Genomic DNA, 13527 nt, shown 5'->3' on the forward strand with positions numbered 1-13527 from the left:
CAACAAAAATTGTACTATTTTTCTCGCCTGGAGAGCTGCACCGCGAAATGTTGCCGCTAGAGAAGCGAGCCGGAGCTGTAGCTGGAGACATGTCGCAATCACAACCGTCTGGTGTTCTGGCAGCATCTATCTCTATCGGCACGCACCTTGTGTCGTCAAGCGGCGGGCTCATGTCATCGTCGGTTTGTACAGGCCGTGGCCGACCTCGCCCAGCTAGGCTGTTGATCGAATCAGCCAACACCTGTCCCACCTTCTCCCCCCCACCATGGCCAAGCACCTCCGGGAGTTCTCACAGCAGGAGGCACTCACCACGCGACTGGCAAACATTCTGGAAGAGTATCCGCTCTCGGTCGGTTCTACCGTTGCGGAATGGGCTCAGAATGCGGATGATGCTGGGGCAAGCGTCTTTGGCCTGGTGGTCGACGGACGAACTGCAAGAAACGACCTTCCATTGACGCCATGTGGCGGCGAAGCGCTGCCAGACATGATCGAGATGGCACGCCGACCGGCGCTGTATGTGTACAACTCGGCCCAGTTTTCAGATGCGGATTTAGAGAACATTATTTCGCTCGGCAACTCGATGAAGCGCGAGTCGGGCGCCTCTATTGGCAAGTACGGTCTGGGTGCCAACGTCATGTACTCGTTCACTGACACGCCGATGTTCATCTCGCGCTCATCGCTGGTTGTCTTTGATCCGCATGGCCATCGGCTGCCCGGTGGTATGCTCGGGACTATCACCGACTACATGGCGTGCGGCCTGGCCGAGTCGGACCCGGTCCTGGCCTCCGCCTTTGACCTCGAACTGGCTGGCGTGTTCTCAGCCTCGCTCTCGGCCCATTTTGATGGCACCCTCTTCCGGCTCCCGCTGCGGACACCCGAGGACGCGGCGGCATCGGCAATCTCATCGCACGCGCTCTCCATCGACGATGTTACCAACCTCCTCTCCGACTTTGCGCCGCAGGCCTCGGACATGCTCCTCTTCCTCAAGTCGGTCTCGACCGTCTTTGCCCACGTTCTTACCGACGACGGCCTCACCACGCTCATCACCACCGAAATTGTCGGTCTCGGCCCAGAGCTCGCGGCCAAGCGGGCGTTGCTCCTGGATGTCGTTGCCGGCGAGCGTCAGGCGCTGCACGCCTCGTTCGAGCTGAGATTTACCGAGTCGTCGGACATCCTTGCATCGCGACCGGCGCCGCGGTGGTGGGTCGCGGTTGGCACGCTCGACACACTCGATGCTGACGCCGAGGCTTTGGCCAAGGCTGTGGGCTACGTGCCCTGGGCCGGGACAGCGCTACCGCTCCACCAGCTGCCGCCGAACTGGCACGGCCGGGCGTACACCTTTCTTCCCCTGCCGATCACTACCGGCTTTCCTTTTCACATCAACGGTGCGTTTGCGCTCTCGGCCAATCGGCGCCAGCTCTGGCGCGGCGATGCCGAGCTCTCGGACGCAGCAGCGACAAAGGGCCGGTGGAACAGCTTTCTCCTCAACACCGTCCTCCCTAGCATTGTCATCCGCGCGTTTGTCGACTCCCAGGCAACGCAACTGGCGCTCGATCCGCTCGCTCACCTCCCAGTGCTTGCCAGCACACCACCACCGTTTGACGACTTTGCCCATGCGCTCTACACGGCTGTGACTAGCCTCGGGCCAGATGCGCCGGCATTGTTCCCGGATCCGCGCTCGCCTGGCAGCTTCGCGCCGCTCCACACGTTTACGCTCATGGACCCCGAGTTTGCGGCAACTGCATCATCGCACATGTTCACTGCGCTCATTGCTGCGGATGTGGCACTACTTGCACTTCCGACGCACGTTCAGGACGCGCTCGACGCACTCGACGTTCCGCTGCCGACAACGTCGCCGGCGATGCTGGCGTCGGCGCTCCGCCGGGTCGTTGCCGTCGATCCCGCGCTTCTTACCCGCGACGTTGCCGTCGCCGCCCTGAACTACGTCCTCTCGGGCGCGAGCGAAGAGAGCGCGTTGGCGCGACTTGCGTGTCTTGACGGCCTTGCCATTGTCCCACTCCGCGGCGGCGGACTGGGAACTCTGCGCGTCACCAATGCACCGCACGCCCTTGCTGCGGCAGCCTTACCTTTGGACGAGAAGCGGCGCGAGTCCAAGGCCGAGCGGGCAGCGCGGCGGCGGGCGGCGCGCAAGGCCGAGAAAGCTGAGCGCAAGGCCAAGGCCAAGGCTGCCAAGCGGCGGGCGCGCGGGCAGGAGCTAGAGGCCCGGCTCGAGTGCGGACTGGAGCCAGCACCAGAGTTGAAGGGCAGCATGCCGAGCTTTATGCCAGACACAATTGTCCTCCCGCCCCACCCGCAGTTTCTGGGGCTCATCCCTGACGATGCGGCGTGTCTAGACATGGACTGCCGCGCAGCGGCTGTGCTCGCGGCTCCAGCGATATTGGCTGTGACCAACATCGTGCCGCTGGGTCTCGAGTACCTCACCCGCTTTGCGCTGCCGCGCTTTCTTGATGATGCGTTCCTGGGTATGGGCATGAACGATGCCCTTGTACTCTCCGGCTTTGACGCGGGTTTGCGCCAGCCGTTTGGCCCGCGGTGGCGCAGCCTGCGTCGTGCTGAACCCCATGCCGCAGCCACGGGGCGCGAGATCCTGAATCTGGCGTGGTCGCTCCTCGCGTCGCTCCAGCTCTCGACGGACGCCATTCGTCGCGCCTGCGCTGGACTGCCGATGGTGGTCACAGGCCAAGGCGTGGCAATGACGCTTGATGCGGCTGTAGCACACTTTGTGCTTGCACCCGACGAGCTTGACCTAGCTGGGGAAAGCGCAGCCCTTGCGCGCGACTTTGGCGTCCTCTCGCTCGCCGCAGAATGGGCAGCCGAGGCTGCACTGGCAGCACAGCTTTTGCCGGCACACTGGTACGACGACGGCTTGCTTGCGCTGGCTGTTTGCGTTCCACGCGGAGCATGCATCGACGTTGTAAGTGATGCTGACGCAGCGGCACTCTGCCTGGCTGCGCGCGACACTATTGCCAACTGGGCCAACGCCGATGCCTCCGTGCTGCATCCGCAGTTGCGTCCTGAAGGTCTGGACCGACTGCCGCTCTTCGAGTCACTGGACGGGAGCAGCATGCTGGCGTCGCCTCGTGCAGACCCAATGCGGCCGCTGCCTCTGCCGCGCGGCGAGGGCTGGGCCATTGCGCGCAAAAGTCTTGCCGCGCTGGCCGGGCTGCGCATCATCAAGACCGACGGCTCAGCGCGGACCGTGTTGGGCTTGGTCGGAGCGGGCACAGCGGACTTTACGACGTTCATGCGGCGGGTGCTCTTGCCGCGGCTGCGGAAGCTGCCTCGGGCGGTGATTGAGGAGCATATGAGTGTCGAGCTGGCGGCTGCGATATTCGATGGGCTTGTGCCGGTCATGGTGTTGCCATGGCAAGGCGACGACGCGGTAATGAGCATGGTCCTTGGGCTCCGCGGCGTCCCGCTCCTGCCATCCTCCTCGGGCTGGCGGACCGCATCCGAGGTCCACGACCCAGACTCGGAGCTGCTTGCGCGAATCGAGAGAGCCGCCGCTGCCAGCACGGACGGCTCCATCGAGCTTGTCTTTCCGTCACATGCCTTCTCCACGCCAGGCGTTCTCACTGTCCTGCGAGCTTTGGGCATGACCGACCTCACGGCGCCCGAGTGCATGTTTGCCGCGGCCCGGGCGGTAGCTGAGCTCCGCGACGCCGAGCTTGCGCGCGAGTTTGTGGCGAGCGTTGTCCAGCACGCCCGGCAGTGGCCAGTCCACCAGTTGCGTGAGCTCGGCGCGATTGCTTTTGTACCGGCGTACGACTTGCGTGGCGCCGAGATGGTGCCGACTCACCTACTCCCGTCGCTGCCGTTCAACGCGGTGACCTCGCTCGAGACACAGGCTTGCTTGGGGTTCCAGGCTCAGAAGTATCGCGTCGATGACTTGGTGTCAGCGCAAGTGTCTCGGCGTCAGCCGAGCGGGGCCCACACCGTGCGATTCGACGACGCCCTTGCGCGGGCGCACGAGCAGCTGCGCATGGTGACAGGGAGTACCAGCGCAAGCGAGATACCGAGCGCTGTGGTCACGTTTGTGGCTCCAAACGAAGCATCGATCCTTGCGATGGACGCTTCGGTCGGCTTCCGCAAGGCGCTGGTACTGCCGGCCGAGCTGGATCGGGCACCGCTGCGCATGCTGTCGGCGTGGGGAGTGCCGCATCCACCGCCGGCATCTGTGGTGGCGAGCAACCTCACGGATTGCGTGGCGATGTGGGCGGAGAACGGTGTGAGAATGCTTGCGAGCCACAACAGACTAGCGGCCCGCAATGCCGAGGCGTATGTGCACGGAACGGTGCTTCTCCATCTGGCGTACTTGGCACGATACCTGGCGGCGATGACAGACATGAACTGGGTTGCGGCTCTGGCGCCGGTGCCGTCGGACAAGTTTGGTGTGATCAGAAAGGGCAGCTCTGGCAAGCGGTGGCTCATTTCGCAGCTGCGCGCGCTGCCGGTGGTGTTTGTCGATGGGGGCTCATCCATACGTCCAAGGTGTACTCGGATCTGGAGCACGATCTCGCAGATGACGTCCGCGCACTACCGAGCTCGTACCTGCCGGTCCAGGGCCTGCTGGAAGAGCTTGGCGTCCACAACTTGGACCACGAGCCACTGATCCTACCGCGGGTGACAGCAGAAGCACCAAACACGCTACTGGGTCCGATAGTGGCGGCGGCGTTCAACGACGCGCGGCTGGCAGATGTTGTGGTTCGGAGCAGGAGCGGGCGCGAGTGGTTTGCGCACCGGCTGGTGCTCGGCACGAGCTCGGCGTACTTTGCGTCGGCATTTGAGTCGGGCATGTGTGCAAACGAGGGTGGCGTGATTGCCCTCACGACACCTCACTGGGCGTCAGACAGCGCGTACGATGCCATGATGCAGCACATGTACATTGGCGACGGTTGGTTGTCGGCGCTGAAGGAGACGCTTGAGGACGTCATGACTGTGACTGAAGTCCTGCGGCTTTCGGATGTGTACATGCTGCCGCGGCTGAAGCAGGTGTGTGAACTGTGGCTTGCGAGCGGCGAAGCGGTGGCGATTCTCAACCTCTGCACACTGTATGCACTTGCAGATGCAACCAATGCAGTTCAGCTGCAGACAGCCATCGCATACCACATGCGACAGGTCCTCCCCGCGCTGATCAAGACCGACGATTGGGGTGAGCTGAGTGATGAGCAGCAGAGTCGAATCATGCACTAGCTATAGCCCCAAAGTGATGACGTATGTGTGTATTGTGGAAACTGCGCCGGATTGTGCTGAATTGAAGTTGCTGCAGGTGGATGACGTGTTGGCCATGTGGAGCGCCAGACCGCCGGTCGCCGACCATCGGTTGCCCGGCTCTGGCCGAGACCGAGAGCCACCCAACTCGATCCACACACGTTCCACGAGGACATGCTTGGACGGGCGATTCTGGGCGGACGGCGGGTTGTCCAAGGCGGTCTGAGGCATGGCATGACAGGAAGCACGACGAGGCGTGTCACACGAGGCATGTCGAGCTCGTTGGGTGCGGTGGGCGCGGTGGGGAGCGTAGGCGAAGCCGTGAGCAAGGTGGCCGACGCCACGGGATCGACAGCGCTGGCAGCAGCGGCGACGGCGACGACGACGGCGATGACAGATGGCGTAGAGGGCGTGGAGGGGAGTATGCTTCGGGACTCGTTTGGAAGGGATCATACGTATCTGAGGATCTCTCTGACGGAGAAATGTAATCTGAGGTGCACGTACTGCATGCCCGAGGAGGGCGTGGAGCTGAGCCCGGCTGCCACCATGCTCACCGACGACGAGATCGTGGCTCTGGCAAGCTTGTTTGCAAAGGAGGGCGTGGAAAAGATTCGTTTGACCGGCGGCGAGCCGCTGGTGCGGAGGTCGGCAGTGGAGGTGGTGGAGAGGCTGGCAGCCATTGAGGGCATCAGTTCTGTGGGCATGACGACCAACGGACTGCTCCTCCGGCGCAAGCTGGATCCGCTACTCGAAGCCGGGCTTACGGCGCTCAACATCTCGCTCGACACGCTCGATCCGCACAAGTTCACGCTCATGACGCGCAGACTCGGGTTCGAGCGGGTGATGGAGGGCATCGAGCGGGCAGCGGACTCGGCGCTGCCGACGATGGTCAAGATCAACTGTGTGCTCATGCGCGGGGTCAACGACGACGAGGTGCTGGACTTTGTGGAGCTCACCCGCGAGCTGCCTGTCGACGTGCGATTTATCGAGTACATGCCGTTTGACGGCAACCGGTGGAACGACACCAAGATGGTGCCGTACGCCGAGCTGTTGGAGACGATCCGCGGCGCGCATCCCAGCCTTGTGCGCGAGGCGGACGCACCGAACGACACGTCAAAGGCGTGGCGGGTACCGGGCTATGCTGGGCGGATCGGATGCATCTCGTCGATGACCGAGCACTTTTGCGGGAGCTGCAACCGGCTCCGGCTGCTGGCCGACGGCTCGCTCAAGGTCTGCCTCTTTGGCAACACCGAGATTTCTCTGCGCGACGCGCTTCGCGCCGGCGCAACCGACGACGACTTGCGGGCGCTCATTCAGGCTGCAGTGTGGCGCAAGAAGGCCCGGCACGCCGGCATGCACAACATTGCCAAGGGCCAGAACCGGCCGATGATCAAAATCGGCGGATGAGCGCTGTTGTCAGCTCGAGTCTGAGTTGTCGTCCGTACTCGAGTCTGACGAGTCTGACGACGAGTCCGACGAGTCCGAGTCTGACAAATCAGCCGAGGCGGTGGCGTGGTCGTGGGCATGGTTGTCGACCGAAGATCCGTTGAGCGGGATAGGGGCACCTGGCAGAGCCTGGTTGGTGTTGTGGCGGGCAGCGCGGTCCTCGTACTGGCGCTGGATGTCCGGGCGGAGCTTGGCGCGCATCTTGTCTATCTTTTTGGCCGGGAGAGAGCCGATGCCGTTAAAGGCCAGGTCCATGAGCGCGTCGCAGTCAAAGACGGAGGCCGGCATGTCCTTGACGCGCATAAAGAGCTCGCCGCCGGAAATGAGCTCGCTAGACGCCATGGCCATGATCTCGGGCTCAAAGGAGCGGACAAGGGCGAGGGCAACGCGGAAGAGTATTTTTGAGCCCTCGTAAAAGAAGGCGTCCCAGACCCGGAGCGTTGTCTCTGTGGGGACGGAGCGGACGTAGAGGCAGAGGAACCACTGCGAGGAGATGAGCTCGAGTGGAATGCCCTCGGCCTCAAAGATGGGCGGCAGCGCGGGCATCTTGGCGGCGACAAGCTGGGCAAAGACCTTTTGGTCGACCGACGAGTCGACCATCGACCGCGAGTAGTATTGGGCCGGGAGAAGGAGCTCCAGAGTGGCGGCAAGGAGCCAGAAGGCCTCGTCCTCGGTCATGCGCATGAGCATAAAGGCGACGACAAAGTTCATGGACTGGCAGTAGCCGACAGCCTGGTTGCGGATTGAGTAAGCCACCAGGACCCGGCGAAGCTTGGCCTTGACCTCGGCGGCGTCGAGCGACGGGTGCTTGGGAAAGGTGCGGTCGAGGTCGTTGTCGATCTGGCGCATGGCCTCGGACGTCATGCCCTCTGCCTGGGCCAGCACCGTGGCGTAGGCCTCGTCCGGACTTGCGGCGGCTCGCAGCTTGGAGGCGCCTGATGTTTGCAGCCACACTGCAGGTCGCCACTGTTGCGGAATGCCAAGCCGGACCATCTTTTTCAGCTCGTCGCACTTTGCAAATGCCTTGGCCGGGTCGATGGCCGACTTTGCGGTTGCTGCTCGTGCCTTGGCCGTCGCCTTTGCGCGGGCCTTGTCGGCCTTTGCGCGGGCCTTTTCGGCCTTTGCGCGGGCCTTTTCGGCCTTGGCCAACTCCTTCCTGGTCTGCTTGTCGGGCTTTGGTGCCTTGGACTTGGACTTGGCCTTGGACTTGGCTGGCGGGCCGGATGCTTCGCAGCTGGCCTCGCCGTCAGCCGAGGCGCTGTAGGCGTCGGCATCGCCGCTGGCCGACTTGTGTGAGACCGGGGTGCGTGGGGTGATCGGGCTTGTCGGTGTCGTCGGCGTGGCTGGGGCAGCCACAGCCGTGCTGTCCTCACCATGCGGCTTGGCCTTGGCCTTGATCTTGCCCTTCTTGGCAGCATACGCGTTCCACCTGAGGACCCGCTCCTGCAGCACGTGGGCATAGCTGGCGTAGAAGGCAGCCTCGGCTTCTGCATCTTCGGGCGAGAGTTCAAAGCCGTACATGTCACGCGGGATGCCGCTTGACGACCGCTTGTGGCCATTGCCAGCGGCCAGGGTCAGCTTGTCTGCGGCATTGCCGTCTTTCTTGCTGGAAACGGCACCGTTCTCTGGCTCGGGCTCGGTCCCACATCTGTCATCGGGGTCGGACTCGGGGTCGGGGTCGGGGTCGGGGTCGGACTCGGGGTCGGGGTCGGACTCGGGGTCGGGGTCGGACTCAGGGTTGGGGTCGGACTCGGGGTCGGACTTGGGGTCGGGGTCGGACTCGGGGTCGGGGTCGGCCTCGCCATCAGCCTCGCCATCAACCGTACTTGCAGCCCCAGCGCCAGCCCCGGCCCCAAGGTCGTCGTTGGCAGGCGTCGGGTCACGGCTACCCGCAACATGCTCTCCGGTGACCATACCCTCACCACCACCACCACCACCACCGCCACTAACAGCACCACCACGGCTGCTGCTGCTGCTGCTGCTGCTGTCACACACACTCATTCACAACAACACACAGTCCACAGAGACTGTAGACAGGCGTGGCGAGTCATGGTCCCAGTCTGTTGTTGGCGGAGCGGTTGCGGTTGGTGGGTCGGTCGACTGGCTGACTTTGGCCGGGGCAACGCGTGCACACTCTACTTTGCTCAACGGCAAGTTTTGTGAGAAGCAGCAAGTTTTGTGAGGAGCAGCCAGTCAACTGCAGAAGGGTATTACCACAGCCTTGCTTGTTCATGATGTGGGTGGGTGGTGGGTTTATCGACGGCTAGCCGTCGTGGGGATCAGAGTCGATGACGGCGCGCGAGTCCTGGTTGAAGAGGAACTCGGCGAGGTAGTCAACTGGGTCATCGGGCCGGGCTTTGCAGACCTCGATGAGGCCCTCGGTGAGGGTGGGCATGACGTGGGTCATGAGGAACTCGCGCAGCGGCTGCGACTGGAGCTCAAGGACCTTCTGCTCTTCGGCGCGGATGACCTCGTTACGGGCCGTCCACTCGGCGTCGCGCTTGGCCTCGGCGGCGGCGGTGGCAGCCGCCTGGCGCTGCGCCTCCTCGGCGGCGGCTGCAGCGGCGGCGGCAGCAGCCTCAGCCTTGGCAGCAGCACGCGCGGCAAGCTCCTTCTTGGTGGGACCGTAGTTGTGAGGCTTGCCGGCGAGCTTCTTGACAGCGGCAAGGACGTCAGACGGCTCGGTGGTCTCGTTGATGGTGATGTACAGCGGGAGGATCTCGCGCGAGTCGAAAAAGTCCCACGCGTTCTCCTCGTCGGTGTTGGCCTCGCGGAACCAGGCGAGGCGGCGAGCGACGCCGTCCTCGGTCCAGTGGGTGCCTGTAACCTGTGCTTCAGGTAGCGCCCGCATGCGGGCCTTGATGAACTCGTCGTCGGCCTCGAGGATGACGACGTTGGTTGGAAGAATGTCCTTGGCGACACCATCCAGGTTGTCGTCGGCGACCGAGGTCGACTCGTCGTCGTCGCCGGCGGCGAACAGCTCCTCGGCCTGGGCCAGGGTCTTGGGGAAGCCGTCGAGGACAAAGCCTTGGTTCTGGCACGGCATGGAGAAGAGCTTCTCGCGGAACATGGCAACGAGCAGGTCGTCGGGAATGCGGCCGTTCTCCGACTCGGCCCGAGCCTCACGGATCTCGTCGAGCATGTCGGCATCGGCCGGGTCCTGCGAGGTCGTCAGCTTGGCGAGGTAGTCGGAGATGACGTCTTCGGTCTGGATGTGGTGGACCTTGTACTCGCGGGCAATGCGGGCGGCGTAGTACGACTTGCCCACGCCCGGCGGGCCCTGGATGTAGAACATGAGCGGCGTGAGCTCGCGCACGGTCTTGAACTCACGGATAACGTCAAAGATGGCCTCGAGGAGACCGGTCTCGGCGTGCCACACAAAGTCCTCCAACTCGCGGATAAACGACGGCTCGAGGACAACATCGAGGTGGAGCATGTCAAACTGCAGCGGAGTGAGCTCACGGACAAGGACCGGATCGTCGCGCTTGACTCGCTTAATGGCGCCCGAGCCCAGCGCCTCGGAAATGGTCGAGACAAGATCCATGGCCGACATGCGGCCGTCGTCGACAGCAAGCACGTAGGGGATGTCAGGCTTGAGGGCAACAACTTGGGCCACGACCTGGGCCAAGTCGAGGACGTGGATGGCCGGCAGCGCGTTGCGGCCACGCCCGATGACCGGCAGCTGGCGAGGCGAGCCGTGCCATGCCATCTTGAACAGGTAGTGGAAGACGCCCTCGCCGCCGCCGTACACCAGGCCGCGGTTGATGATGACCGCGTTAAAGTTGGCCTTCTTCTTCGACCACTTGGTAGTCAGCTTCTCCACATACAGCAGCTCCTTGTGGTTCGGGTGCGCCTTGCGACGCTTGTAGTCCTCCTCGATGAACGCCATCTCGTCGCCGTCACCTTCGTCCGACCGCCCGGTCTTGCCCCAGGTGAGGACCGACGAGAGCGCCACAAACATCTTGGGCCGCTCCCAGCTCTCGGCCTCGTCAGCCAGCGTTTCGACCAGCCACTTGGCCTCGTTGACGTTGGACACGAGGTCATACACAATGACGTCACACTGGCGGACCTCCTCAAGCAGCGCGTCGCGAGTGATTGTCGACGGCAGCACCCGCGAGACGCCCTCGGGCACGCCCGCGCCCGGCAGCTCTCCGCCTGGCAGCACCGCCGGGCGAGGGAGTGGAAACGACGGTGACGCCTCGGACCGCACCGTTCCGATGATCTCGACCTTGGCCGGCAGCGTCGCCTCATCAAAGCTCGGTGCCCCCGCCTCTGAGCCGTACTCGGCCTCAGACCCTTCATAGCCGTCGTTGTCACCAGCTCCGGCCGAGCCTGCCGGAGAGCCACTGCCATCAGCGCCGCCTGCCAGCGCCGAGTTTTGCTGGCGGCGACCGCGGCCCTGCGGCTCGTCATACTCGGACATGGAGTCATCGAGCGGCAGTGCACCCGGACGAGGATCACGGGCGTACATGATGCCCGTCAGAGCGGAAGCCACATGATGACCAATGTACGAATCCAGCTCGGTGACAAAGACTCTCGGCGGCATGACGGGCTGCTTGACGACCACTGCCGCCACAGACTCTGTTGCAGCCGAGCCGAGCTGACTCCCGGCATCACCCGCATCATTTTCAGCAGTGACGACGCCATCGTTATCGTTGTTGTTGGCAGCCGCAGTTGTAGCAGCGGTGGTGGCCGCCGTCCCATTGTTGTTGTTGCTGTCGCTCCGACCAGCCTCGTCGGTCTTGTTCTCGCCGGCCATGGCCATGGTCGTGTTGCTCTCCATACCACGGTACGCACTTGGTGGTGGTGGGGGGTGGGGGTGTACTTGGTGGGCGGGGTGGTGTTCGGGGTTGGTGGGTTTGGTGTATGTGGCGGTGGGTGGGATGTGGGGCGGTGAGGTGCGGTGTGGCGACGGTGGCGGGTGTCGCCGTTGTGCCGTTGCCCGCCCAACGAACGACCGAGTTCGTACTCGACGGATGGACAGTGCGGTGTGAGGGGGGGGGGGGGGGGAGGGGGGTACTTTTTACGGGATAGCGCCTTCAGCCAAGTACAGTTGGTTGCCTGCTCTGCCTGCTCTGCCTGTTCTGCCTGCTCTGGTTACTCTGCCTGCTCTGCTTGATCTGCTTAGCGATCGTCCGAATACATCTCCGAACCCGAGGCGTAGGAGACGTCGTCGTCCTCGCCGCGGAGAAGGGCATCGCGCTCGTCAGTGGCGTCTGCGCGCTCGACAATGTCGTCGCCGGCGTACTCAGCGGCAGGCTGCGGCGGCGGCTGCGGGGGCGGCTGCGGGGTAAAGTGGGTCGGCTGGTACTTTTGGCCGTAGCCGACGTAGATGCAGGCGGAGGAGCGGCCGTTGGCGTAGGCGTAGGCACCCGGCCAGCGGTTCGACTGCATGAGAATGGTGGCGTAGCGGGTGGCAACAGCGGAGGAGTAGCGAACCGACCATGCCGGGAAGGCCCCGATAGGCTCGTCATCGGCGAGCGGGGTAAGGAGCGGCGGGCCAAACTCGGGCTCGGGCGCGTTGGCGGAGAGCATCGACTCCTCGTCAAACTCCGACTCGTCGCGCGAGGCGTCATCGCGAGGCGGCTCCCACCAGAAGCAGCGGCCCTGCGGGAGAATGAAGCGCTCGCGGTGGATCCAGCCGGCCGGCTCGCCGATCTCCTCGTTGTCTGCGACGTTAAAGTCCATGTTGGAGACGACCGAGACGTTGTCGTCATCCTCGCCGCCGTCGAGCGACTCGAGCTCGGCGGGGTCGACGTAGCGGCCGGCGGGAGCAACGGCGGTGGCGGCGACAATGCGGGCAATCTGGGCCCGGAGGTAGTTCTTCTCAGTGCCTGGGAACGGCGGGTACGACTCGACCGGGGCGTCGAGCGAGCCGGTGAAGAACTTGGTGATGGCGCGGGCAGCCACAATCTGCTTGGGCGTCACGTCTGGCAGCTTGGTCCACTCGCCGCCCGGGAAGGAGCACACAAAGTACGCGTACTTGTTTGCTCCCTCAAACTCTTCCATAGGCGGCTGTGGCGGCGCCTTGTGCTGCGAGGCCGGCGGGACAAAACCGTCACCACCAGCCTCGCCAGGCTGGCCGTCGGCGGCGCGGCCACCGCGAGCCGAGTAGTCGCCGTCGTACTCGTCGTAGCCCGAGTCTGCGGCCCGTGCGTCGGCGGCGGCGCCCTCAGGGGCATCAAACGGCCGCTCGCCGTCCTTGTACACTGCCTCGACGACATAGTACGGGGCCTTGAGGCCGTAGATCTTGCCAAAGAAACGGATCCGCTCCAACGGGTGCGACTCAACAAGCTTCTGCATGGCGAGCATGACCTTGTACATCTCCATCCGCCCGAGCGAGATACCGCACTCTTCAAACCGCCCAGCATCCGCCATGACATCCGGCATAAAGCCCTCGTTAAACTCACGCGACGACGCATCATCGTAGCCATCATCATCGTCAGCAGTGACCGTCACCCGATTGGGATCCTAAACTCGGCCACATACGCCGTCATCAACCACGAGTGTGTGAGTTGCATGCCAGGGGGTGCTTGGCGGGGGGAGGGGGGGAGAAGGGGGGGGGGGGAGGGAGGGGGAGGGGGAGGAGGACCACGTCAGGTAGCGAGAGGGTAGAACAGCAAGTAGCAAGTCCAAGTCGGTATATCCTTGGTAGGGGCTCGGTATGCGCTTGGTAGTCCTTGGTATGGTAGTGGTGGTTGTGGTGGGGATGGTGGTGGTGGTGGTAGTGGTGGTAGTGGTGGTGGTGGGGGTGGGGACTGAGCCGTTTTTTGGGACGATTCGTTGGGGGAATGGCGTGGAGGAGGGAAAACGGGTTTAGGTAATTACTAAACCCTTTACCGGTTTCCG

General features: G+C 63.7%; 5 protein-coding genes across 5 annotated transcripts; 2 read left to right on the top strand and 3 right to left on the bottom strand.

The window, feature by feature from the left end:
* Nucleotides 1–250: 250 nt before the first annotated feature.
* AMSG_02890 (sacsin) lies at nucleotides 251–5214 on the top strand (the record flags this gene model as incomplete). Its single annotated transcript, XM_013905271.1, has 2 exons — nucleotides 251–4483; nucleotides 4513–5214. The coding sequence occupies exons 1-2, from the start codon at nucleotides 266–268 to the stop codon at nucleotides 5212–5214; spliced, it is 4920 nt and encodes a 1639-aa protein (XP_013760725.1). The 5' UTR covers nucleotides 251–265.
* Nucleotides 5215–5374: 160 nt separating this feature from the next.
* On the top strand, nucleotides 5375–6935 carry AMSG_02891 (molybdenum cofactor biosynthesis protein C). Its single transcript, XM_013905272.1, has one exon. The coding sequence runs from the start codon at nucleotides 5407–5409 to the stop codon at nucleotides 6637–6639; it is 1233 nt and encodes a 410-aa protein (XP_013760726.1). The 5' UTR covers nucleotides 5375–5406; the 3' UTR covers nucleotides 6640–6935.
* AMSG_02892 (RabGAP/TBC protein) lies at nucleotides 6539–8592 on the bottom strand (the record flags this gene model as incomplete). Its single annotated transcript, XM_013905273.1, has 1 exon — nucleotides 6539–8592. The coding sequence occupies one exon, from the start codon at nucleotides 8590–8592 to the stop codon at nucleotides 6649–6651; it is 1944 nt and encodes a 647-aa protein (XP_013760727.1). The 3' UTR covers nucleotides 6539–6648.
* Nucleotides 8593–8913: 321 nt separating this feature from the next.
* On the bottom strand, nucleotides 8914–11443 carry AMSG_02893 (Ak7-A-prov protein; the record flags this gene model as incomplete). Its single annotated transcript, XM_013905274.1, has 1 exon — nucleotides 8914–11443. The coding sequence occupies one exon, from the start codon at nucleotides 11441–11443 to the stop codon at nucleotides 8942–8944; it is 2502 nt and encodes an 833-aa protein (XP_013760728.1). The 3' UTR covers nucleotides 8914–8941.
* A 359-nt stretch (nucleotides 11444–11802) lies between these two features.
* Nucleotides 11803–13068, bottom strand: AMSG_02894 (radial spoke protein RSP4/6; the record flags this gene model as incomplete). The annotated part of the gene is made up of 1 exon (XM_013905275.1): nucleotides 11803–13068. One exon carries the CDS (start codon nucleotides 13066–13068, stop codon nucleotides 11803–11805), a length of 1266 nt encoding a protein of 421 aa, XP_013760729.1.
* Between the last annotated feature and the right edge of the window lie 459 nt (nucleotides 13069–13527).

This window comes from Thecamonas trahens (genome assembly GCF_000142905.1).
Source record: "Thecamonas trahens ATCC 50062 unplaced genomic scaffold supercont1.10, whole genome shotgun sequence".
Lineage (NCBI taxonomy): Eukaryota > Apusomonadida > Apusomonadidae > Thecamonas > Thecamonas trahens.